The sequence below is a fragment of the Giraffa tippelskirchi genome, chromosome 3 (assembly GCF_054371585.1).
Source record: "Giraffa tippelskirchi isolate mGirTip1 chromosome 3, T2T-mGirTip1v1.2.pri, whole genome shotgun sequence".
NCBI classification, from domain to species: Eukaryota; Metazoa; Chordata; class Mammalia; order Artiodactyla; family Giraffidae; genus Giraffa; species Giraffa tippelskirchi.
Window position 1 is genome coordinate 168,050,117 of NC_137277.1, and position 24,192 is coordinate 168,074,308.

The window sequence follows — 24,192 nt, forward strand, 5'->3', positions numbered from 1 at the left end:
CTTGCAGATAGTGCCATGTACCACTGGGCTTTGAGGCTGAAGATTTGCACTTAACCATGACTGATTTACATGAATCTAGATATACCTCTGGAGCCAAGGGCAATGTCAACTCCCACCTGAGATACTGGGCTCTGTAGGGGAGGTAGACTAGCTGGAATAAAATCAGGAACCTCAGAGAGAGGAGAAAGAGAGTGCTACATACTTGGTAGGTAGCCAGCAGTGTCTAGCACAGTTAATATTCTAGCAATTTCAAGGTCATCTTTTTTTTTTTTTTAAGTATAAAAGCACTCTTGGCCTTTTTCAAGGCTTCAAATAAAATATTGGTCCTTTAAAAATTAATTTCCTCAAATTATAGATTTTGATGCCCACCCACCCCCACCAGATAAGAGCTCCTTGAAGTCAGGCCTCATGCCTGGCTCATCTGAATATTCTTGGCACCCAGCCCAAGGTCTGAGTCATCGTAGACAATGAATATTTGCAAAATAAATGCATATAACTTACCCTCTGAATTCCCCCAGGATTCAAGCACCTCAGACATTGTATAAAAACAAACCAAAAATCCAGACCTACAAGACCCTTGACAGAGTCAATCCTTTTTTCCTCTTCATTTTCAGTACTGGCTTTTTACTTTGATTTTATTTTTATGAAGTTCATAGCTACCTTCAGTAACATTAAAACTATTTTTTAGATTCATTTAGCGAGGTGACTGTTTTTGTTTTTTTAAGTTCATTACAATTATACCATAATTTGAGGACATATACCATATTTTAAAATAGATTGTTTACTCCTGTTTTAATATCCCTAAGTTTTTTTTTTCCTCTTCTCCCTGCCTACTACCATGATGATAGAAAATGGGAGTGAGTTTTAGCAGGCCCAGGTGTACTTGCTGTTTCTTAGGTTGTCACTGTAGTGGGTTGACTTAACAAATCCCATTTAAAAGGTAAATTACAAATATTCATCAGCAAGTGATTTTTCTGAAGTCTTCATATTAGCTATCTTTTGTTGCTGCAACAAATTAGCACAAAAGTTGTGGCTTAAACAACACGGGTTTATTCTGTGGCTACACAATGCATGGAAAGCAGAAGTCCAAATGGTTCTTATTTGGCTGAAATCAAGGCATCAGCAAAAGTGCCTTCCTTCAGGAGCCTCAGGCAGAGGGTTGGCCCTTTCCCTCACTTTTTCCAGCTTCTAGAGGCTGCCTGTATTCCTTGAATCATGGCTCCTTCCTCCATCGTCAAAGTCAACAATGTAGCATCTTCAGATTCTGACCGGTTTCTGACTTGACTCTTCTGCCTCCTGTTTTTTATAAAGATTTTGTGATTACCTTGAATCCACCCACATAATCCAGGGTGACCCCTCGACCTCAATATCATTAATTACATCTGCAAACGTCTTTTTGTCACGTGTCGTAACATATTTGCAAGTTCTAAGGATTAGGGTGTGGACATCTTTGGGGCCATTCTCCTGTCTACCGTAAGCATGCATACATGCTAAGTCGCATCAGCTGTGTCCAACCTTGATCCTATGGACTGCAGCCCGCCAGGCTCCTCTGTCCATGAGATTCTCCAAGCAAGAACCCTGGAGTGGGTTGCTGTGTCCTCCTCCAGGGGATCTTCCTGACACAGGGATCGAACCCAGATCTCTTATGTCTCCTGCATTGGCAGGCAGGTTTTTTACCACTAGCGCCTGGGAAACCAGCACAGTCATAGATCCACACAGTGTTCTCACAGCGTTCCCCTCCCTCGAGTTTCTAGCTTTCTGTGTACTCAGGAGAAAGGCTTTGATTTTTTTGTGTGTCTTCCCCTGATATTTCTGTCTCGGATGTTACTACTTTAATTTTATGAAGTGGTAAAGAATCCGCCTGCCAGTGTAGGAGCTGCTGCTAAGTCACTTCAGTCGTGTCCGACTCTGTGCGACCCCATAGATGGCAGCCCACCAAGCTCCCTCGTCCCTGGGATTCTCCAGGCAAGAATACTGGAGTGGGTTGTCATTTCCGGGTTCAATCCCTGGGTCAGGAAGATGCCCTGGAGAAGGAAATGGCAACCCACTCCAGTGTTCTTGCCTGGAAAATCCCGTGGACAGAGGAGCCTGATGGGCTCTATAGTTCCTAAAGTCACAAAAGAGTCAGATGTGACTTAGTGACTATACAGCAACAATATCAACAAAACATTATCTGTGTTTGTGTGGACACATCAGGGTGGATAGATAGATGTTCAATAACACGGTATTTGGACAGTAATGGTAATGTATTGGGTTGGCCAAAAAGTTCGCTCAGTTTTTCCTATTATACCATATGGAAACCCGAACAAACTTTTTGGCCAACCAGTAATTCATTATGGAAAAGGAGGCAGCGACTTGGCAATTGAAACCCCGTGAGTTGTAGATAGAGGTGTTTTTTGTTTTGGCTGCAGCATGAAGCATGAGGGATCTTAGCTCCCCCCTACCAGAGATGGAACCTACACCTTCTGCAGTGGAAACAGACTCAACCACTAGATCGCCAGAGTGGTCCCCAGGCGGAGGTTTTTAAAACTCGTCTTTATGGTGACCGGTTCAGTGAACTCACAGAGCCTTCTAACTTTTGTCTTTTAGGCTTATGTACAGAAGTATGTTGTGAAGAATTATTTCTACTATTACCTGTTTCGATTTTCAGCTGCTTTGGGACAAGAAGTGTTCTACATCACGTTCCTTCCATTCACTCACTGGAATATAGATCCTTATTTGTCCAGAAGACTGACCATCATATGGGTTGTAAGTATTAATATTACTTATCGACCAGTATTGTTTCTACAACAGCTTTGGTATTCGAGGACTCTGCATATTTGCTCTTTTTTAAAAAGTCACTTAGAGCTGAATTTTTACCTGGTTTACTTTGGGAAAATGAAAGGAAAAAATTTTTAAAGCTATGTGTGAGTGAGACTAGGAGAGGAGAGAGATGAGGTTCAGAGAAATGACCTTTCTGAGAACCCAAGCAGCGGTGGTGCATGAGTGCATGCTCAGTCATGTCCAACACTTTGTGCCCGCTTGGACTGTAGCCCAGAACCCAAGATGGGGCATAAAATGCCTCCTCTCAAGAAGCCCCTTTTAGTAAAGTTTGATCAAAAACTGAAAATAGAAGCTGTTGACTGATACCACGTGGAATTCCTAGGAGATTCCTAGGAGAGGAGAGACATGATGTGGTATTAAGTGTGACTTAATTCCAAGTGGTTTTAAGTGTGACTGCTCCGTACCTATTAGACACAAAGGCATATAAGGTAGGGCAGCTTTAATTTGACGGAGTTTCTAGTATTAGGGGGGCAGCTGGCCTATACGCGGAAACCATTGACAATTCCAGGTGGAGAGGTAGTGCCCCTTCTGATGTTTTGTTTCGGACCCTATCATTGAACTTTGTTCAGGACTAAATTCTGATTTTTTTTTTTTTTTTAATTGAGGGAGATAGTAGCAAAGTGTGCTGTGAGCATCCAGGCCCTGGGATCAGATTGGCCTGGGTTCAGGTGCAGCTCAGCCAGTGCACTTGCCTGTGTGCCCTTGTCCTGAGCCTGTAAAACAGTGTTAATAATGTGCATCTTAAGAATAATCCTGAAGACATTTTCGGCGTACGAGGCGGGGCCTAGTATGTGGGAGAGATCTGCAGGTTGCTGTAAGCATGTAATACATAGTGATGAGTCCACGAAGGCGAAAGTCTTAAAGATCAATTCTAAGGTCAAAGATTGTTTAGCCAGGAGAGGGTGGCTTCAGGGACAAGGCTGCCAGCACGGCTGTTTCCTTAACTCAAGATTCCACCCTGAAAACTGAGCTTCAGAAGCACTTGGTCATGTGTAAAAGCACTAGGGTTCTCAGGCGGCTCTGTTCTGAGAAGCTGTGGCTGCTCGTCTGGGGCTTTATTTTTCTCATTTGTAGAAGAAGTGCGAGAGGGGTCTTGTTTGGAGCCGTAAATGCAAATGTCACAAAAGGCAGGGGGTAGAAATAAAACAGTGAAGTGCTGGGTGGGGAGGGCTGGTGGGTGGGGAGGCATCTCGGGGCACTGGGTGTGGCTGCCCTTCCCCTCCACCTGTGTCCGAGAGAGGAAAAACAGGGTGGAATTGTCAGATCTCTTTTTCCTGTGAAGTCTTTAAATGAAAGCTTACAGTTTTTTAAAATATGATTTTTATTTATTTACTTTATTTTTGACTGCACTGGGTCTTCGTTGCTTTGTGCGGGCTTTCTCTAGTTGCAGCAAGCGGGGGCTACTCTTCATTTCAGTGCTTGGGCTTCTCATTGCGGTGGCTTCTCTTGTTGCTGAGCGTGGGCCCTAGGGTGCTTGGGCTTCAGTTGTTGCAGCTCGTAGGCTCAGTGGTTGTGGCGCATGGGCTTATTAGTTACCCCACGGCATGTGGGATCTTCCCAGACCAGGGATCAAACCTGTGTCCCCTGCATTAACCCACAGATTCTTATCCACTAGGCCATGAGGAAAGTCCTAGACTTGCATTTTAAAAGCTTTGTATGCCAACTGAACAAAAGCATCCTTGAAATGCAGACTTCCAAGGCCTAGTTTGAAGTCTCTGGCCTAAAGCACAATTAAGGTCCCTCCGACTTATGGTCAGGATTATTTGGCCCCTAATTCTTCCTGATTATTTGCTCCTTTTCTCTCTCACGCTACAAGTCACTGTTTCCTTTCTCCGTCTCTGTCTCCCAGCCAGCCCTCTTCTGAAATCTAGCTTACGTCTAAAAGTATGATTCAATGAGAACGTGCAAAAACATAAGAATCTTGGAAGAGATGACCATTAGTGCAGTTGTTCCCCTCCCTTCTTTCGCCTTCTGTTCCTGCAGAGCCGGTGATGTTCACTAGAGTGGCTGGGGAGGAGGGGGAGCTGGGAGCACTCCTGTTCTTGGGAGGTGAATGTGCACCCAAGATCCGGGGTACTTGCATTCCTTTTCCTGTCATTTATTTTCTGGGATTTTTGTGTAGTCGCTAAATTGTGTCTGACTCTGCAACCCCATGGACTGTAGCCTGCCACGCTCCTCTGTCCATGGGATTTCCCAGGCAAGAATACTGGAATGGGTTGCCATTTCCTTCTCCAGGCGACCTTCCCGACCCAGGGATTGAACCCATGTCTCCTGCATTGGCAGGTGGGTTCTTTACCATTGAGCCACCAGGGAAGCCCCTTTTTCTGAGGTATTAAAAAAAAAAAAAATCCAACTTTTATGTAGTTGAGTGTGGTAAACAATGCAAACTATTTTTAATAACCAAGCAACATCTTATACTGTGTACAGTCAGTTTGAGGTCAGTTATCTTGCCCACTAAGGGTGGAAAACTTTTCTTCAGGGATCGGGAAGATCTTTAGACCCTGTAGGAGGCAGTGGTTATGGGACTGTGAATGTCATCGTGGGTGGCGGTTTTTCATTTTGGAGTCCTGATTTCAGAGCACTCAAAGGATTTCCGACTTGAGGTAGGATTACGAGTCTTGTCAGAGAGCGGGCAAGTAAAGTCTTCACCTGAGAGGGGGAAAGAGCAGCCTTTAAGTGTGCTATTTGTCGTGAGCTTTGGCAACCTGTTATTTCCTTTTAGAGATGAGTGAATGGTCAGATCCACAAGGCATCCATGTAGAGAGTTGTGTAATTCATATCAGTGAGGCATTCCTGGCAGTTAATGGTAGAGAGACAGTGGTGGGTCCAGGGAGGGTTGGAAGGAAGGAAGGAAGGAAGGGCAAAGGGAGGTAGAGGTTTGGAGGGGGCAGATACTGAGAGATGGGAAAGTGGTTGCTCTGTCCTCAGTTGTGGAGATAATAATGGGAGAGGCTTGGTTTGGCTCCACTGTTGAAACTGGGGGGAGGGAAGGAAAATTCCTGATGGTGTTACAGGGAGCTAGGAGGGGAGGTGGGGTGGACATGGGGTAGACATGCATGCTAAGTGCTTAGTCCCTTCAATCCTGTCTGAGTCCATGCATCCCCATGGACGGTAGCCTGCTAGGCTCCTCTGTCCGTGGGATTTTCCAAGCAGGAATACTGGAGTGGGTTGCTATTCCCTTCTCCAGGGGACCTTCCCAACCCAGGGATCCAACCCACGTCTCTTACATCTCCTTCACTGGCAGGTGGATTCTTTACCACTAGGGCCACCTGGGATGGAGATGGGTGAGATTCTTTTGGGCAATCAGTTTCCTGCTGTGGCAGCCTGTCTCCTGTAAGGGATATCACTAAGTTAGTGGCTGCCTCTTTAAGGGGTGAGGGTGAAGAAATGTTTATTATATAAGGGACAGAATTTGAAGTCCCCTAACTTTGAACATCTTATCTCACTCAAAATCCTTTGGAAGGCAGCTATGTTCAAGAGTGCCAGATCTCTTGACAAATTGCATATTAATTTGACAGTTGTCATTGGGTGAAGTCTCAGCAGGTTTTATCGCTTTTAAAAATAATTTGTTATATTAGGAGGGACTCATATTGTCTGAAGCAGTTTAACAATTTATGGTTACAAGAACAGCTTTCTTATCACAGTTATAATTGTTCCTCCTCTCTATTCCACTTCTGTTAATCGAATTTGTTGGCATCCCCATGTTCATTATCTTTTTTGATCTTCATAACAATGGGTTGGTATCAGTTTTATCATTTTATAGATTGGGATAGTAATACTTCAAATAATAAGCCATATTGTATGTTGAGGACATTCAATGTAATAATGCTTTACATATATTACCTAATTTAATCCTGCCAGCACCTGAAACATGACTATTGACAATCAGGAAACTAACATGTAGAAAGAATCACTTTGGATTAAGTGGATTTGATCCAGAGCCCTAAGGCCTCTTGTGCTAGAGAGGGCTACCATTGTTTCTTAGAAAAACACTGCTGAACTACACTAAGAGCCTTCACTGTTGGTTGTTTTTTTTTTTTTAAGAGATGTTGAAGTTGAGGCTTTAAGCATTCAAACAACTTGCCCTCAGTTCTGTTCTGTTGCATATTTGCTATGATTGCATTTCAGTTTTGCCCATATGGCATTTATTAACTTTATCTACTCCTTAAGTGTCTTTCATAGACCTTTCTTGACAAGTCAAAGGTATTTTATCCCAGGAAACTTAGATAAGCTTTTTTTTAAGTTAGCTGAGAAACATCAATGAGGTATTTTCTTCCTCTGTCACTTATCAAGGTTTTTAACCTGTCGATTCAATAGACTCTTTGACCTTGGGACAGAAAAGGCCATGAATGGGTTATTCATTAGATCCTCATAAGAGATGTTATCCATAGAACTTTAGGAATCACTGCTCAACTGAGTGATTAACTGATCTCCTGTCTTCCGTTTTGGCATGGTGACAGCTCCACCAAAAAAGAAAATAGAATATTGCTTGTGTCTTAAAAAGGTTAGCTCCAATTTCATTGAAACTGCATGGTGTTCAGCTCTGTAACATGAGGTTGCATAATGGTACCTCCATTAATTTTCATGTATTTTTAATTTCACTAAAAATTTTTTTCAGATGCCACTTGTGTTAACTCTTGTGAATTTTCAGTATGTCTTTTGAGTATATTTTAAAGGGACTTTTCTAATCTCTTTTTATCGGTTAGCATCAAGTGAGATTGAACTATTGATTTTCCATGTCTCAGAGGCCATGTGTCTTGAAATAAGATTTTTAGAAATTCAAGATTTTGAGAAGTGGTATGTAAGTTGATGGTATCATCAACAGAAGAAAATCCCTTAAAATTGAATTTCAATGCTTTTATGCAGGGTGTTCACATTAGTTTAGGCAGAGACCTCACCACTCTGTTGCCATACCTTTTGTGACCTCCATGGCCCACATGTGTGTGCATGTGTGCTCAGTCATGTCCTACTCTTTGAGACCCCATGGACTGTAGCCAGCCAGGCACCTCTGTCCAGGGGATTTCCCAGGCAAGAATACTGGAGTGGGTTGCTATTTCCTTCTCCAGAGGATCTTCCTGACCTAGGGATCGAACCTGCATCTCTTGGATTGGCAGGTTCTTTACCAACTGAGCCAAATTGAATTTCAATGCTTTTATGCAGGGTGTTCACATTAGTTTAGGCAGAGACCTCACCACTCTGTTGCCATACCTTTTGTGACCTCCATGGCCCACATGTGTGTGCATGTGTGCTCAGTCATGTCCTACTCTTTGAGACCCCATGGACTGTAGCCAGCCAGGCACCTCTGTCCAGGGGATTTCCCAGGCAAGAATACTGGAGTGGGTTGCTATTTCCTTCTCCAGAGGATCTTCCTGACCTAGGGATCGAACCTGCATCTCTTGGATTGGCAGGTTCTTTACCAACTGAGCCAAATTGAATTTCAATGCTTTTATGCAGGGTGTTCACATTAGTTTAGGCAGAGACCTCACCACTCTGTTGCCATACCTTTTGTGACCTCCATGGCCCACATGTGTGTGCATGTGTGCTCAGTCATGTCCTACTCTTTGAGACCCCATGGACTGTAGCCAGCCAGGCACCTCTGTCCAGGGGATTTCCCAGGCAAGAATACTGGAGTGGGTTGCTATTTCCTTCTCCAGAGGATCTTCCTGACCTAGGGATCGAACCTGCATCTCTTGGATTGGCAGGTTCTTTACCAACTGAGCCAAATTGAATTTCAATGCTTTTATGCAGGGTGTTCACATTAGTTTAGGCAGAGACCTCACCACTCTGTTGCCATACCTTTTGTGACCTCCATGGCCCACATGTGTGTGCATGTGTGCTCAGTCATGTCCTACTCTTTGAGACCCCATGGACTGTAGCCAGCCAGGCACCTCTGTCCAGGGGATTTCCCAGGCAAGAATACTGGAGTGGGTTGCTATTTCCTTCTCCAGAGGATCTTCCTGACCTAGGGATCGAACCTGCATCTCTTGGATTGGCAGGTTCTTTACCAACTGAGCCACCAGGGAAGTCCTTGACCCCTATAAAACATTTGAATTTGGGACTCCCATCTTCAGGCACCAAATCTTTCTGACCTGGCATTTCCCTGGCCGTGAAATAGTTTACACACGGGCAATCAGCCCTTAGAAAACCTGATTCTCGCTGCCCAAAACTCCAGAAAGTTTAAAATTTGTCTTGGGAGTTTTCCTTTCCCTTTTTTTCCCCATTTGTAAACACTTATTTTACATCAAAAGACACAGCCCTCACCATTCTGACCCATATGTGATTATTTTTAAATAATTGTCATCCTATCCAAACAGTTTTTAGAGTTTTTCTGATTGTTGAAGGTCTAGTTGAAGGCCCTGATTGCTTCTGAGTTTCCAGGCAGGGGTAATCTCTCTTCTAATAATTCATGTTTGTTTGTTTTTTTCTTTAATTCCCTCAATCCATTTTTTTTCTTTTTTCTTTTTTTAATTTTTGGCCACACTACACAGCATGCAGTATCTTAGCTCCTTACCAGGGATCAAACCCACACCTCCTGCAGTGGAAGTGAGAAGTCTTAACCACTGGATGGCCAGGGAAGCCCCCCTCAATCCGTCTGAATCTGTGGCTTTTGATGAACTCTTTGAATGAAATCAAGGAGTGTTGATGTTGGGCGAGGAGGGCTGCTTCCACCTCTATCAGCAGCTCTGAGGTTTGGTCAGAGGTTCCTGGCTTCCCAGGTGGCACTAATGTTAAAGACTCCACCTTCCAGTGTAGGAGACAGGGTTTGATCCCAGGGTTGGGGAGATCCCCTGGAGGAGGGCATGGCAGCTCACTCCAGTATTGTTGCCTGGAGAATCCCATGGACAGAGGAGCCTGGTGGGCTACAGTCCATAGGATCACAAGGAGTTGGACGTGACTGAAGCCACTTCATGCACATGCACACTCAGAGGTTCCCAGGCTTCCCAAGTGGTGCAATGGTAAAGAATCCGCCTGCCAATGCAGGAGATGCAAGCGACACAGGCTCAATCCCTGGGTCGAGAAAATCCCCTGGAGGAGGAAATGACAACCGGTATTCTTGCCTGGGAAATTCCATGGACAGAGGAGCCTGGCGGGCTACAGTCCATGGGGTTGCAAAGAGTCAGACAGGACTGTGCACACACATACACGCAGAGGTTCCTGACCCTGAAATATCAATACCATGAAAGGAACATGAGGATGGTGTTTTTAGGGTGTTGGTTTTGGTTTCCACTCAAAACTGGCCCCAGAAAGGGGAGATGTTGTCAGATTACAAGGAGTCCCATAGGAGCCAGAACCACACAGGAGCTGATGTCAGTGAACAGCTTGGTTTCTGCTCCAGTTAAGCAGTGACTCCGCAGATCTGCCTGTTTACCTCCTGATGCCAGCTGGTAACTTCCTGTTCAGAGTTCCAAGACAATGTAACCCAGCTAACTGTGTAGCACAACTCCACCCATCTCTGGCTAATGCATATGTTGACTGTATTTGGTCCAAGCAGCTGTGTTGGGGGTGAGGGTAGACAATTAATTGGGACACAGAGCCATGGACCAGGTTAAAATATCAGGAGTCTTGGGCTATAATCCTAGCAGTGGGACTCTGCTCAGGGCACTCACTGCTTGCTTCTGGCCTGCTGCATCCCTAGCTTCAAAATGAAAGGACTCATAGGACCTTTGGAGGTACATAACATGGTCATGACTCTTCTTTATATGTTCACTATGCAACACTTAAGAGAGACATCCATGGCTTGGAGTAAAAAAGCAAAGACTAAATGCTGGACAGAATTACAAAAAAAAAAACCCTGTCATCTCTTTTGCAGACTGAATGCTAATATGTTTTTACATGCTTCATCTTCTGCTCTGAACCTCTCAGTATTAGATGGTACATTAGAAATGCATATCAAATCCACTACTAAGTATTTGTTAGATAGTTTGTTGTTTTGTGTTCAACACGATCAAAGAAATGCTTTAAAAGGAAATGCTGAGTTGCCTGGTGACTAGAGATTCCTCTTTTTGGTGGAGGGGCAGGTACTCTCAAAATCCTGGCGAAAAGGAAGTCATAACAGCAGCAGATTTCCTTTTGGCAGGTCCATCCTTTCCTCCTCTTCCAAGTCAAGTTAACTTATGCTGAAGAGCTTGAGTTTAAAATGATGGGTTTCACATCACTCACATTTTGATTATTGAAAGCTAAAGTAAAGTGAAAGGTGCTCAGTTGTCTCAACTCTTTTGAGACTCCAGGGACTATACAGTCCATGGAATTCTCCAGGCCAGAATACTGGAATGGGTAGCCTTTCCCTTCTCCAGGGGATCTTCCCAACCTAGGGATCAAACCCAGGTCTCCCGCATTGCACGAGAATTCTTTACCAGCTGAGCCACAAGGGAAGCCCTTATTGAAAGCTAGCTGGCTGATGTCTATATTACAAAGCAGACCTAACATTTTACGTTTAAATTGTGCCTGTAACCTAGTGTCTAACTGCAGTGGAGTCTTGGGTTTTATAAAGGGTTCCATAAATTGGTTAAGAGGCAGTTGTGTGATAACATGTCAAAATGCAGTGGTGTCTCTTTGGATGTGGCCAGACTGCCATCTGGCTGTGTCACAGGGGAGTCTGAGACATGGTAAGAGAGGAGGGCAAAACAGCCTCTCCTAGCCCTGATTCACAGCCCCCAGACTGGGGTCAATTTTAGTGCCAAAAGATGACTTTTAATGTGATTATCTTCTAATCCTCTGTTTAAACCACTACCACCGTTCACTTCAAAAGGTTGTCCTGCCTGTTAAGTTGATTCTTGCTTGAGATTAATGAGTCTTGAAAAGTATTCAACAAAGGCCAGATTGTAACTTGCAGTGAATGAAACGGAATTAGGCGTCAGAGGTTCTGACCAGTCCCTCTGAAGTAGAATCTTGTAATTTAGCCTTGGTTAAATATTAAGTAAATGTCCCTAGAGGGTTTGTTATGCAAACTGTATTGGTTCGTTTTGCAATAAGGAAATGTTTTGGTTTTAGTGTAGATTTAAAAAAAAAAAAAAAAAACCTTGAAAACCTGGACTCAACAGATTCGGATCTAATTATCACTGTCATTACCTGAAAAATGATCTGTCCCCCTCCCCTTTTGATGATGACTGGAGAATGTGACCACATTCTTCCAGAACTCATCTGCCACCCCACCCCTGAAACAGGAGGGAAAAGGGCAGGGCACAACCTTTAAAGAATGACAGCCATTTTGTTGTGGATTTAGTAGCTTGTCGTGACTCTCTTGCTTCCCCATGGAGTGTAGCCCTCCAGGCTCCTCTGGCCATGAGATTTCCCAGGCAAGAATACTGGTTGTTGTTCACTTGCTAGATTGTGTCTGACTCTTTGTGACCCCATGGACTGCAGCATGCCCGGCTTCCCTGTCCTTTACCATCTCCCGGAGTTTGCTCAAACTCATGCCCATTGTGTCGATGATGCCATCCAACCATCTCATCCTCTGTCATCCCCTTTTTCTTCTGCCTTCAATCTTTCCTAGCATCAGGGTCTTTTCCAATGAGTTGGCTCTTCGCATCAGGTGGCCAAAGTATTGGAGCTTCAGCATCAGTCTTTCCAAAGAATATTCAGGGTTGATTTCCTTTAGGTTTGATTGGTTTGATCTCCTTGCAGTCCAAGGGACTCACAAAAGAGTCTTCTCCAACACCGCAGTTCAAAAGCATCAATTCTTCATCAGGATACTGGAGTGGGCTGCCATTTCCTTCTGTAGGGGATCTTCCCAACACAGAGATAGTATCTGTGTCTCCTGCATGGCAGGCAGATTCTTTACCACTGAGCCACCTGGGAAGCCCTGACATGGCCATGGGACATGACAAAAACTAGTTAGAGCTAACTAGATATAAGATGGCAGGAACTTAGACCTCCAGTGGACCTTGAGCCTCATTATACTATCATGGCATGCTGCTGTCCATGGGGTTCCAAAGAGTTGGACATGACTGAGAGACTAAACAGCAAAATCTATTAGCATCTAAACAACACATCCACCAGTGCCAAGACATTTCTGAGGCTAATCATAGAAGACCAGACAATGGGCAGTGGTCCAGTTCCCGGAAATCCCAGCCCCTTCCCTGAAATGGTTGGAATGTTTCAACTATTAGCTCCCGCTCATTAGTCTATGAAATTACCCAGCCCATAAAAACTCACCGCCCCATCTTCCAGGGCCTTTCTCCTTCTGAGATGGCCCACACTCTGTGTGTGGAGTGTTTCTCTCTAAATAAATCCACTTCTTTCCTATCGCTTTGTCTCTCACTGAAACCCTTCTGTGACCAGACCTCAGAAACCTGAGCGTCATTAAGTCCTGAGACCAGGTGTGTGATCTCAGTTAAAGGACTGTGGGTTCAAGTTTTCACCTCCACTGCTGTCTCTCTTTTCAACCTCCTAAGACTTGAAACGCTGGTTTTTGAATTGGGTTTGATTGAGCAGAACTGTAATCCTCCCACAGAGATCAGCACCCCCTACTCTTCACCCCCAAGCACCACTTCTAAAGGCTTCACTTCATCTCCTGGCTGTGTGATTACTCTCCAGCTTAGCTAGGTGTGAAATTGTTTGAAACACCAGGAGCCTGGAGGGCAGGATATCTTTAAGGATGAACTTAGTTTAGATCCACTAAGACAACACAGAAAGAATTAAACATTTCATACAGAGTTTGGATATGCAGTTAGTCCTTCTCCCCTCCTGTTGGTTTTATCATAGCTTTAAGTGTCTTATCAAGAAAAACAGTCCTTGCCATGTTATATCCAGACCTTGAACCAAGGAGCCTCCAGTAGGACAAGGCCTCAGGAGGTCACCTTCTGAATTCAGCTGGCTTCTGGGACCAGGCCCAAAGCTGCCCTTCCTCACTTCCTACAGGGGATCAGTCCCTAAGGGCCTTTACAGAGCACCCTTTCCACTGGCCCTCATCCCAGAGCTTCTCCCATTTATTTGTAAAACAAAACGAAAGAAAAATGAGCTAATCAATAGGCCACAGGGGCCTTTCTTTCAGAGGAAATTTTCAAGTAAAATCTTAACAATGCTCTCTACTTTTTTTTTAACCAATCAATCCCATTTGCAAAGCTGCCTTCTGGAATGGGTAGGATTCTCACAGCCGCTGCTCGAGAGCCTCCTCTATTTGCCAGTTACTTTACTCAGTTCACAGGTGAGAAAACTGAACCCCAAAGAGTAGTTAAGGGAACACATCCAGTAAGTGGAATACTACATCTGTCTCCCCACCCCATTGATTCCTTTCCACTGCAGCTGCTGCTGCTACTGCTAAGTCGCTTCAGTCGTGTCCTGACTCTGTGCGACCCCACAGACGGCCTCAAATGGCTAAATTCTACCCCCACCCCCACTCAATCCAATTATTCAGAAGGTGCTTGGCCTATTTGGTTGGAAAGCTCCATATATCATCACATTAGCAAGTGCCTTCCACGTGCAACAGATACATGTCCTAGGTTCCTCAGATATTGGCCTCCCAGTTCTCTGTGCAGTGATCCCTTGAGTGCCTCCCTCTCTTTTCAGACTGTGTGTCCCAGACTCTGTACTTTCCATAAGAGGCTGGGGCATTCCAGGGGCCTGGGAGGGGAGTAGGGCTTTGGGACCTTGGTTGGGGGCAGGGAACAGAGGAGGTCTGAGGAGCCAGCCTGCTGCCCCCTCAGGCTTGTGGTGCCGAGGCAAACACTTTACTTCCTGATTGTATTTTGCGCTGCAGCCAAGTGGAAAAGGAAGAATGAGGCTAAGACTGGCCTTTGTCCCACAAGGAGGTGGGGATTTGACTCCTCTTTGCCTCAGGAGCCTCCGGTCGGGGAGGGAGGAGCCCTGCACCCCTCAGCAACTCTCCCACAGGATTAGAAGTGTCTTCTAGGCCGAGAAGGGGAAGAAAAGGTTTTTTTTTTTTTTTTATCAGCCGAGTGCTCTTGCAGTTTACAGCTGGAGAGGCCATACTGTATTTTGGCCTCTGGAATGTTCTGGAAGCTTGGGGTACTAGACCAACCCAGTCTTGTTAAACATAATGGCAGTCACCTCTCGTCTTCCCTCTCCTTTCTGCAGTGCGGCTCTGGGGCTTTTCAAGGTGTACCCTTCACAGCCGCTTCTCCTCAGTGCAGCCAACAGCTTTGACCTCTGTTCCTTTCCTCCCAGGCCCAGCTGCCACCAGACGCCAGTCAGGCTCTGTTGTGCCAGTGGCCTCAGTGGGCTCGTTGGCCAGGAGGCATTTTGTCTGCTTGGAGGGGAGTTGGCCCTCAGCTAACTGAGGGTTAATCTGGGAAACTGAGGCTTCCTGGCAAGACTCTGACCCAGGGCGCCCTCTCTGGCCTCTTGCCTCCTGCAGTGGGTCCTGGCCGCCACCCAAGGCCTAGCCCCAGTGCTCTCCCTGCTGGGTTGAGTCCAACTCCTGTGTCCTTATTGTGTCCCCTGTGAGGCGGAGTGAATGTGTCATTTTCAAGGTGCCACAGCCTAACTGCTTATGAATAAATAGCAGTGTAGAATTCATGAACATAAACTGCACGTGGCTGTGCGCAGAGCCTCTGTGCCAGCCTTCAAGATGATGACAGCTCTCTGTGAGCTGAAGTCACCTAACTGTATCCTGTCTGGGTGCTGAACACAGGGCTGTGGACCCTATAAATGTTGGGGAGTGAGGTACTGTAGGTGGCTCAGTGGTAAAGAATCTGCTTGCCAATGCAAGAGACACGAGATTAGGGTTAAATCCCTGGGTTGGGAAGATCTCCTGTACTAGGAAATGGCAGCCATGGACAGAAGAGCCTGGTGAGCTACAGTGCATGGGGTCGAAAAGAGTTGGACACAACTGAGTGAGCATGAACGCATAGGCACTATTTTTGATGTTGTTCGGTCGCTCAGTCATGTCCGACTCTTTGTGACCCCATAGACTGCAGTACACCAGGCTTCCCTGTCCTTCACCATCTCCTGGAGTTTGCTTGAACTCATGTCCATTGAGTCAATGATAGCATCCAACCATCCCATCCTCTGTTGCCTCCTTCTCTTCCTGTCCTTGGTCTTTTCCAGTGAGTCAGCTCTTGGCATCAGGTGGCAAAGTATTGGAGCTTTAGCATCAGTCCTTGCAATGAATATGCAGGATTGATTTCTTCTAGGATTGACTGGGCTGATTTCCTTGTTGTCCAAGGGACTCTCAAGAGTCTTCTCCAGCCCCACAGTTGGAAAGCATCAGTCCTTTGGTGCTCAGTCTCTTTTCTGGTCCAAAAGGGGGAACACAACATGAAAGGCCCGACAAGCTGACATAGCCAGTAGGGAGCAGACTCCAGATTTGAACTCATGAATATGTTATTCCAGAATCCTGGCTATAAACCACTGCTTTTCCCTTAATTGTGTTAAATATAGTTGGGCTTTTCTGTTTACTAAATGTGCTCAATTAATTTGATTTTTTTCATTTTACAAGTATGAACCATACTAATAAAAAATTGAGCAAAGAAGAAAAACTTTCCTAGATCCTCATTTATTGATTTAAGGGTGAGTCCCTTTCCTTCTATTTTGTGTGCCTGCTTGTCTGTCTGGTTTATGCACTGTTTGATCATAGGATACAGTTGATCTGCTACTTTGTGGTAAATGGTTTGATGTTACACTAAGCATGTCTTGGGGCTCATGGTGCAAACCTAAAAAAAGGGAATGAGATGGGATGACTCACTAATCTTTTAACCTAAAAGGAAGCATTCAATCTTAATTTCTTTAAGGATTAGAAAACTTGGATTCTAATCCAAGTGAGAATTGCTCCACCTCTATTTTACTTAGCACACGTTTTAGTAAAATAGAAGGAGATACCTTGGCTGGAGTCAAGGCCAAGATAGAATGGGCTCATAACTACTGACTGTTCCAGATGGGCAAGTAATTAGTCCAAGTTTATTAATAATTTGCCGAGTGATGTTTATTTCTGGGTTCAGTTTGACCACCTCGGAAATGTGGAGTTGAGCAAAATGACCACAAGGTGCCTCTCATTTTGAAAGTGTCACAGTTATAAAAATAATAATGGTGATATGTGTTTTAGTTATGATATTCTGTTTTTTTAAATCATATGTTCTGGCTTCAACAATGCATCTGGCCCCATACAGTTTCCCCCAGGTGACTACCACGCGTGCCTTGACTAGATTTGCTCCTAGGGTCCGTCTAAGGAACGATAGTTAACGATTCTCTGAAAAAAGGTCTGAGACCCTTCGTTGGACATATTGGATCTGAGTCACTAGGAATCACTTGGTCCTGAAAGAGCAAACCAAGGGATTAGTGGGGTTTGCTGAAGGTTTAGTGCTCTTAGTCCAGGCACAAACAATGGCAAACATCAAGCACACAGTCTTGTTCTGAGCTTGTGTCTGTGTGTGTGTGTGTGTGTGTGAGAATATGTAACAATCCATTGTTTGCATTGCATATGCTCTGACTTAACTAGAAAAAGATGTTATGCTTTTGTTCCTCTGGAAATTAAATTTCTTCTGGCATTCACAGGCACTGAAATCAAAACGGAAAAAAAGTTTCGTTCAATTTGAAAGTGTTTTTGAAATACGTAGCATTTCGACTCTAGGGAATGGAAAACGACATTCTGAAGGTTTTTCCGAAAACATGAACTTGGAAATTAGCAGCTGGAAAGCAGTAAGCTGACTTCCTTGTAACCTAACACTGATCAACAAAGGCCAAATGAGCGAAATAAAATAACTGATTTCTTTATTAGGCCATAACAGAAGGTTCAGTCAAAGGAGAAAATGAAACTCTGGATTGAATACTAAGGCTAGGATGCATGGCACACCTGTGTGCAGGCTGCCCTGCCCCTATGGGAGCCCCTCCCATCCCAGCCACATCCCTAACCAGGACTTCTTAAACCTGGACTATCTGAGACAAAGGTTGAGCAATTTTCTGCATTTGTCTACATAATTGGGGAAAATATTTAGAAAGAATGGATGCAGGGGGATGGATTGAACGGCTCCACTTTTCTGTAGCTGACAAAGACCACAACAGGGTCCTTTCTTGAGAATTCATTAAAAAAAAAAAAAAAATGAATCAGGGGCTCATTCACTTGGGTAAGCATTCCACACAAGCTGAGTGTTCTTTGAGGCTTTTGCCCTTTGGAGACTGGATTCAGAAATTTAAACCTGAATCTGTACTGTAGGAAAGCTTTGAGTGTATAAGTCTGGGGTTTATCCTTTAAAATAAAAAAAAAAAATGTCTGCTAATCTACAAAGAATGCTAGACTTTTTCCCCTACAGGTCAATCAGAAGGGTGTGTCTTTAACACAAAAAGAATTAAAATCACTATAACTCTGTCAAGAGCCTGAGTTTCAGAAAACCAGGTGCCTGTCTTTATTTAAAACATCTCAGCTGCCTAAAATGATGTTTTAAGGCTATGCTAATCTGTTACCTAGCTCTCTTATGGATGCTAATTTTGTGTAACCTTATATGTATACATGAGGTATATGTTTTAAGGAAAATTTATAAAAGAGGCATAAAACCACCTAGAGCCTTTTCGGTGTGTTACCATTGAGGTAAAGATATAAAGGGCTATGTATAGGATCAGCCCTGGTTTAGAAATTATGTTTGGTAAGTAGAACAGTTTTTCTGAAGGAAATTCTCCTGGAAAACCCAAGGTGAAGGGACACCCAAATCAAACCTCTTCACGCGTGCTTAGTCACTTCAGTTGTGTTTGACTCTTTGTGACGCCATGGACTGCAGGCCAACAGGCTCCTCGGTCCATGGGATTCTCCAAGCAAGAACACTGGAGCGGGTTGCCATTTCCTTCTCCATGGGATCTTCCCAACCCAGGGATCGAACCCACGTCTCTTTACATCTCCTGCATTAGCAGGCAGGTTCTTTACCACTAGCACCACCTGGGAACCCCAAAATCAAACCCAGACAAGGTTAAATACTCTTTTGTGGTCACTTGGACAACTTTCATCCCTTGCAGGCAGAAATTCTGATATGTGTATTTAAACACTGAATGTTGATCCAAGCAAGAAGACAAGCATAGTAATCTCTTGAAGGTGTCTCATATCATCTTATGAATCCTGTATTTTTACAGATTTAAACTCATGTTTTGTAGGTTTTTCTTTGATGGTCTTGTGACCATGAGCCTAGTTTATTAATTACCACCAGTAATGGAATATCTCATCCCTAAGCTGTGTAGGTGATGCTGAAAGCTCCGACTCTGCAGCGGTGCTGAATGGACTCTTGGGGACAGCTTTTTGGGTGAAGTAGGAAAGACTTGCCAGGCAGAGCTCCTGCCCCCCAAAACTGTGTCCTAATCCGGGGAGGATTTGGTGAGGCATCTTATAGCAATGGTATAAGGGTGGGATTGCTGATAAGAATTAGGGTGTGTGCAGGGTCTTTAATCTGGCCTCAGGTGATCTCTTGAAGAGCTTCTCTGGTTTCTTTAACATAGAATGAAGAATGCTAATATCTTCATTTGTTGGCATTTTTAGTGTTGTAGGTTCAAATATATTGTTACGTGTATCCCTTTAGGGGGAATCAGGACCCTGCCCCTGGTTCCACTGTATTATTATACAGTGGAAGTGAGAAATAGATTTAAGGGACAAGATCTGATAGAGTGCCTGATAAACTATGGAAGGAGGTTCGAGACATTGTACAGGAGACAGGGAACAAGACCATTCCCAAGAAAAAGACATGCAAAAAAGCAAAATGGCTATCTAAGGAGGCCTTACAAATAGCTGTGAAAAGAAGAGAAGCTAAAAGCAAAAGAGAAAAGGAAAGATATACCCATTTGAATGCAGAGTTCCAAAGAAAAGCAAGGAGAGATAAAGCCTTCCTCAGTGATAAATGCAAAGAAATAGAGGAAAATAGGATGGGAAAGACTAGAGATCTCTTCAAGGAAATTAGAGATACCAAGGGAACATTTCATGCAAAGATGGGCTCAAAAAAGGACAGAAATGGTATGGACCTAACAGAAGCAGAAGATATTAAGAGGTGGCAAGAATACATAGAAGAATTATACAAAAGAGATCTTCACGACCCAGATAACCACGATGGTGTGATCACTCACCTAGAGCCAGACATCCTGGAATGTGAAGTCAAGTGGGCCTTAGGAAGCATCGCTACAAACAAAGCTAGTGGAGGTGATAGAATTCCAGTTGAGCTATTTCAAATCCTAAAAGATGAGGCTGTGAAAGTGCTGCACTCAATATGCCAGCAAATCTGGAAAACTCAGCAGTGGCCACGGGACTGGAAAAGGTCAGCTTTCATTCCAATCCCAAAGAAAGGCAATGCCAAAGAATGCTCAAACTACTGCACAATTGCACTCATCTCACACGCTAGCAAAGTAACGTTCAAAATTCTCCAAGCCAGGCTTTAGCAGTATCTGAACCATGAACTTCCAGATGTTGAAGCTGGATTTAGAAAAGGCAGAGGAACCAGAGATCAAATTGCCAACATCAGCTGGATCATCGAAAAAGCAAGAGAGTTCCATAAAAACATCTATTTCTGCTTTATTGACTATGCCAAAGCCTTTGACTGTGTGGATCACAATAAACTGTGGAAAATTCTTAGAGAGATGGGAATACCAGACCACCTGACCTGCGTCTTGAGAAACCTGTATGCAGGTCAGGAAGCAACAGTTAGAACTGGACATAGAACCAACAGACTGGTTCCAAATAGGAAATAGAGTACGTCAAGGCTGTATATTGTCACCCTGCTTATTTAACTTATATGCAGAGTACGTCATTAGAAACGCTGGGCTGGAGGAAGCACAAGCTGGAATCAAGATTGCCGGGAGAAATATCAATAACCTCAGATATGCAGATGACACCACCCTTATGGCAGAAATTGAAGAAAAACTAAAGAGCCTCTTGATGAAAGTGAAAGAGGAGAGTGAAAAAGTTGGCTTAAAGCTCAACATTCAGAAAACTAAGATCATGGCATCCAGTCCCATCACTTCATGGCAAATAGATGGAGAAACATTGGAAACAGTGTCAGACTTTATTTTTTTGGGCTCCAAAATCACTGCAGATGGTGACTGCAGCCATGAAATTAAAAGATGCTGCTTACTCCTTGGAAGAAAAGTTATGACCAACCTAGACAGCATATTAAAAAGCAGAGACATTACTTTGTCAACAAAGGTCCAGCTAGTCAAGGCTGTGGTTTTTCCAGTGGTCATGTATGGATGTGAGAGTTGGACTATAAAGAAAGCTGAGCACTGAAGAATTGATGCTTTTGAACTGTGGTGTTGGAGAAGACTCTTGAGAGTCCCTTGGAGTGCAAGAAGATCCAACCAGTCCATCCTAAAGGAGATCAGTCCTGAATATTCATTGGAAGGACTGATGTTGAAGCTGAAACTCCAATAATTTGGCCACCTGGTGAGAAGAGCTGACACATTTGAAAAGACCCTGATGCTGGGAAAGATTGAGAGCAGGAGGAGAAGTGGACGACAGAGGATGAGATGGTTGGATGACATCGCCGACTCAATGGACGTGAGTTTGGGTAACCTCTGGGAGCTGATGATGGACAGGGAGGCCTGCCGTGCTGCAGTCCATGGGGTTGCAAAGAGTTGGACATGACTGAGCCACGGAACTGAACTGAAGGACCTGCCCCAAGAATGCACTATTTTTCCTTGGCCGCTCCTCTCTTGTCTCTGTATCCCCTCCCTTCCCTGGTTAGCAATGGCTTGAACCTGCTGTTTGGAACTCAAGGAAGGTCTTGGAGGGTAAACAGAAAGGTTCCTGCACCCAGAAGCCCCATAGGATCCTGCTTGTTTTCATAAGTGCACCACAGCACAAGTGTTAAAAAAGTTAAATGATGTGAACATGTGCTTGCCTCTTAAAATGATGCAGTGCTCTAAGAGTGTATGTGGTCTCATGCCAGCTCTCTTTTCCACTCTAAGAATAGTTGGACATAAACTCTATAGAAGTAAGTTCTGTAGCATATCTGTATCTAAAATGTGATGTCAGGAGCATGTTAAAAAGAAGTTCCAGAGTCAATCATTGTTTCTAAAAATAATGTTTTAAAAAAGCATACAACTCCACAGATGGCTGAGCCCTTCCAAGCATATTCTTATCTCAATCCAACAACATTTTTGTGATGTTAATGCCTACATTTACATAAGATGAAACTGAGGATGAGATATTAATATCACCCAGATCTCATTCTCAGCCCAGCCCTCTTCTTACTTCATCTCCTGTGTCAAGCTTAATATAAAGGTTCTTTAAGAAGCAAATGAAGAATCTTTGAAAAGAGCCCAACAGGCTAGAGATTAAAGGATTTAAAGACATTTAAACATTCAGTAAAGACTGGACAACTTGTGTATGTGTGTGTGTGTGTGTGGTTGGGGGGGGATCTTCTTTTAATTTTAAAGGAAAGTTTGCTCCTTTCCACTCAGTGCTAGCAGTCTTGGCTTCAGTTACTGTCAGCTTCTCAGAAAGCTCCCGAAGCCCCTAATCAGCTGGCCTTTGTTGACTGGAAAAAAAACAAAACCCACAATGTGAGAGTTGTGAATTAAGTTATATTTGGAGCAGAGTAAGGACTAGAGTCCAGGAGATGACATTTCAGGTAGCTCTGAGAAACTGCTCCAAAAAGGTGTGGGGGGAGTCAGTGATTTTGATTGTGATTTTGATGAAGAGGGAATACATGCAATCGAACTCATAGTTTTTGCAGGTTTTTGCTAATCTCTAGGCATGAGGAGCAGATATCACTATGAAGGATTTTAGTGCTTTTCTAGATACAAGGAGATGCAAGAATTGGGCTCATAAAATCTTCTCCTAAAAATATCTAACTATCTGAAGACCTGTCCTGTCAGTTTTCCCAGAGCATAGAGTGCCTCTTTCCTGATCGCCACCCTGGACTCCTTTCAGGGATGTTGAAGGTCAGCAGCTTCAGTGAAGAAGTCGATGGCAAGTCCCAATTTGCAGGTGACACCTTCAACCTAAGAGATGCTGATGATCTGAGAGCATAAAGGGGTTTGCCAGAGTTTATCTTAAAGTACTAATCTACATTTTCTCCTGCAAATAAAAACCTGATTAGAGAAATCCCTAAATATACTACTGGCTTGAAAATAAAAGAAAGAAGGTGATCCTATTGAATTTTACCTGAGCCCTATGCTCCTGGAAAACAGAAACCATGAAGATAATCCACTCACCCTTTTGTATTCTAGGAATGATTTACTACAAGGAACCATCCTTCTCCAGATGACTTAGACAAGGCTCACAGCCCCACCCCGCCTTGTTTACCTGTGACAAGGCAGGTCATGACCCCTCCAATTCCCATTCTTTGATTTATAAATGGTTTCAACTCCTTCCCCACTGGCCCATCTGGTCAAAATACCTGCTACCTTGACTTGATCAAACTTGAGTTAAGCTTTCCTCCATGGCTAGACCCTGAATTTTGATTCATTCTCATACCAGCCAGCACACAGCCCCTCCTGAGGATAAGCTGACCTCAGGATAAACAAGGCTCTGATCTACTGCCCTGTCCACCTCCCCACACCCAGAGAACACCTTTCCAGTATTGATCATCCCTCTGTATAAAAGAAAAGCCCTTTTCTGCCTGGTCTTTGAACTCTCACAGATCTTACGATCAGAGATCTTCCTTCCAGTCCTTTCAAATAAAAGCTGTCCTTGCCTAAATCCAGATTTATTTTTCATTTGATAAAGACAATAGAAAGGAGAGAATTCAACCCTGAAGTCCCTCTATGTGCTGTCCTATAGTTCTCACTTTCCAAGATCATTTTGGCAAAATGTATTTAGTGTTTTCTTTTTTTCTTTTTATCCAAAGTGGAGGGTATTTATTTGGAGAAATTCCTCTTTCTCCAAGGGCTCCCAAACCATTTCCTACTGAAAGTCATCATGAAGGTGACCTTCATATACATATAAGAAAGTGAAAGTGAAGTCGCTCAGTCGTGTCCGACTCTTTGCGACCCCGCGGACCGAAGCCTACCAGGCTTCTCCTGGGATTTCCCAGGCAAGAGTACCGGAGTGGGTTGCCATTTCCTTCTCCAATGTACTTAGTGTTTACTCTTTCTTATGCAACATACAATCTTTTGTATTGCTGAATAGCTTTCAGGAAAGCATTTGAATTCTTCCTCTAACCAAACCAGCACATAAACATTAAAGAAAATGAGAAGAAGCAGTTATTTTGCTTAGGCTAGTATTTAACATACACTTGAGACTAGATTGCTGTTCAAACACAAAGTGATTTCCTAACTTTTTAGCTCCAAATCACAAACTCTAGAGACAACTACATTCAAATGTAACTACAAAAGCACCTTCCACCCCTCAATATTAAATTATTTCTATTGTCTCTTGCTGTATATGGGGGCTTCCTTGGTGACTCAAATGGTAGAAAATCTGCCTACAGTTTGGGAGACCCAGGTTTGATCCTTGGGCCGGGAAGATCCCCTGGAGAAGGGCATGGCTACCAACTCCAGTATTCT

General features: G+C 43.9%; 1 protein-coding gene across 5 annotated transcripts in view; it reads left to right on the forward strand.

Annotated features, from left to right (window-relative positions):
• Positions 1 to 24,192, forward strand: part of SGPP2 (sphingosine-1-phosphate phosphatase 2) — a 213,169-nt gene that overhangs the window by 125,316 nt on the left and 63,661 nt on the right. For 4 of the 5 annotated variants that reach the window (XM_081579454.1, XM_081579453.1, XM_081579450.1 and 1 more), the window contains one exon: positions 2,590 to 2,748. Coding sequence is in view for 4 of the 5 variants with exons in the window: in XM_081579453.1 (XP_081435579.1) it covers positions 2,590 to 2,748 (159 nt within the window). In the remaining variant the exon portion in view is untranslated. The remainder of the gene's footprint in view (positions 1 to 2,589; positions 2,749 to 24,192) is intronic. The other variant, XM_081579452.1, reaches the window with a different exon arrangement.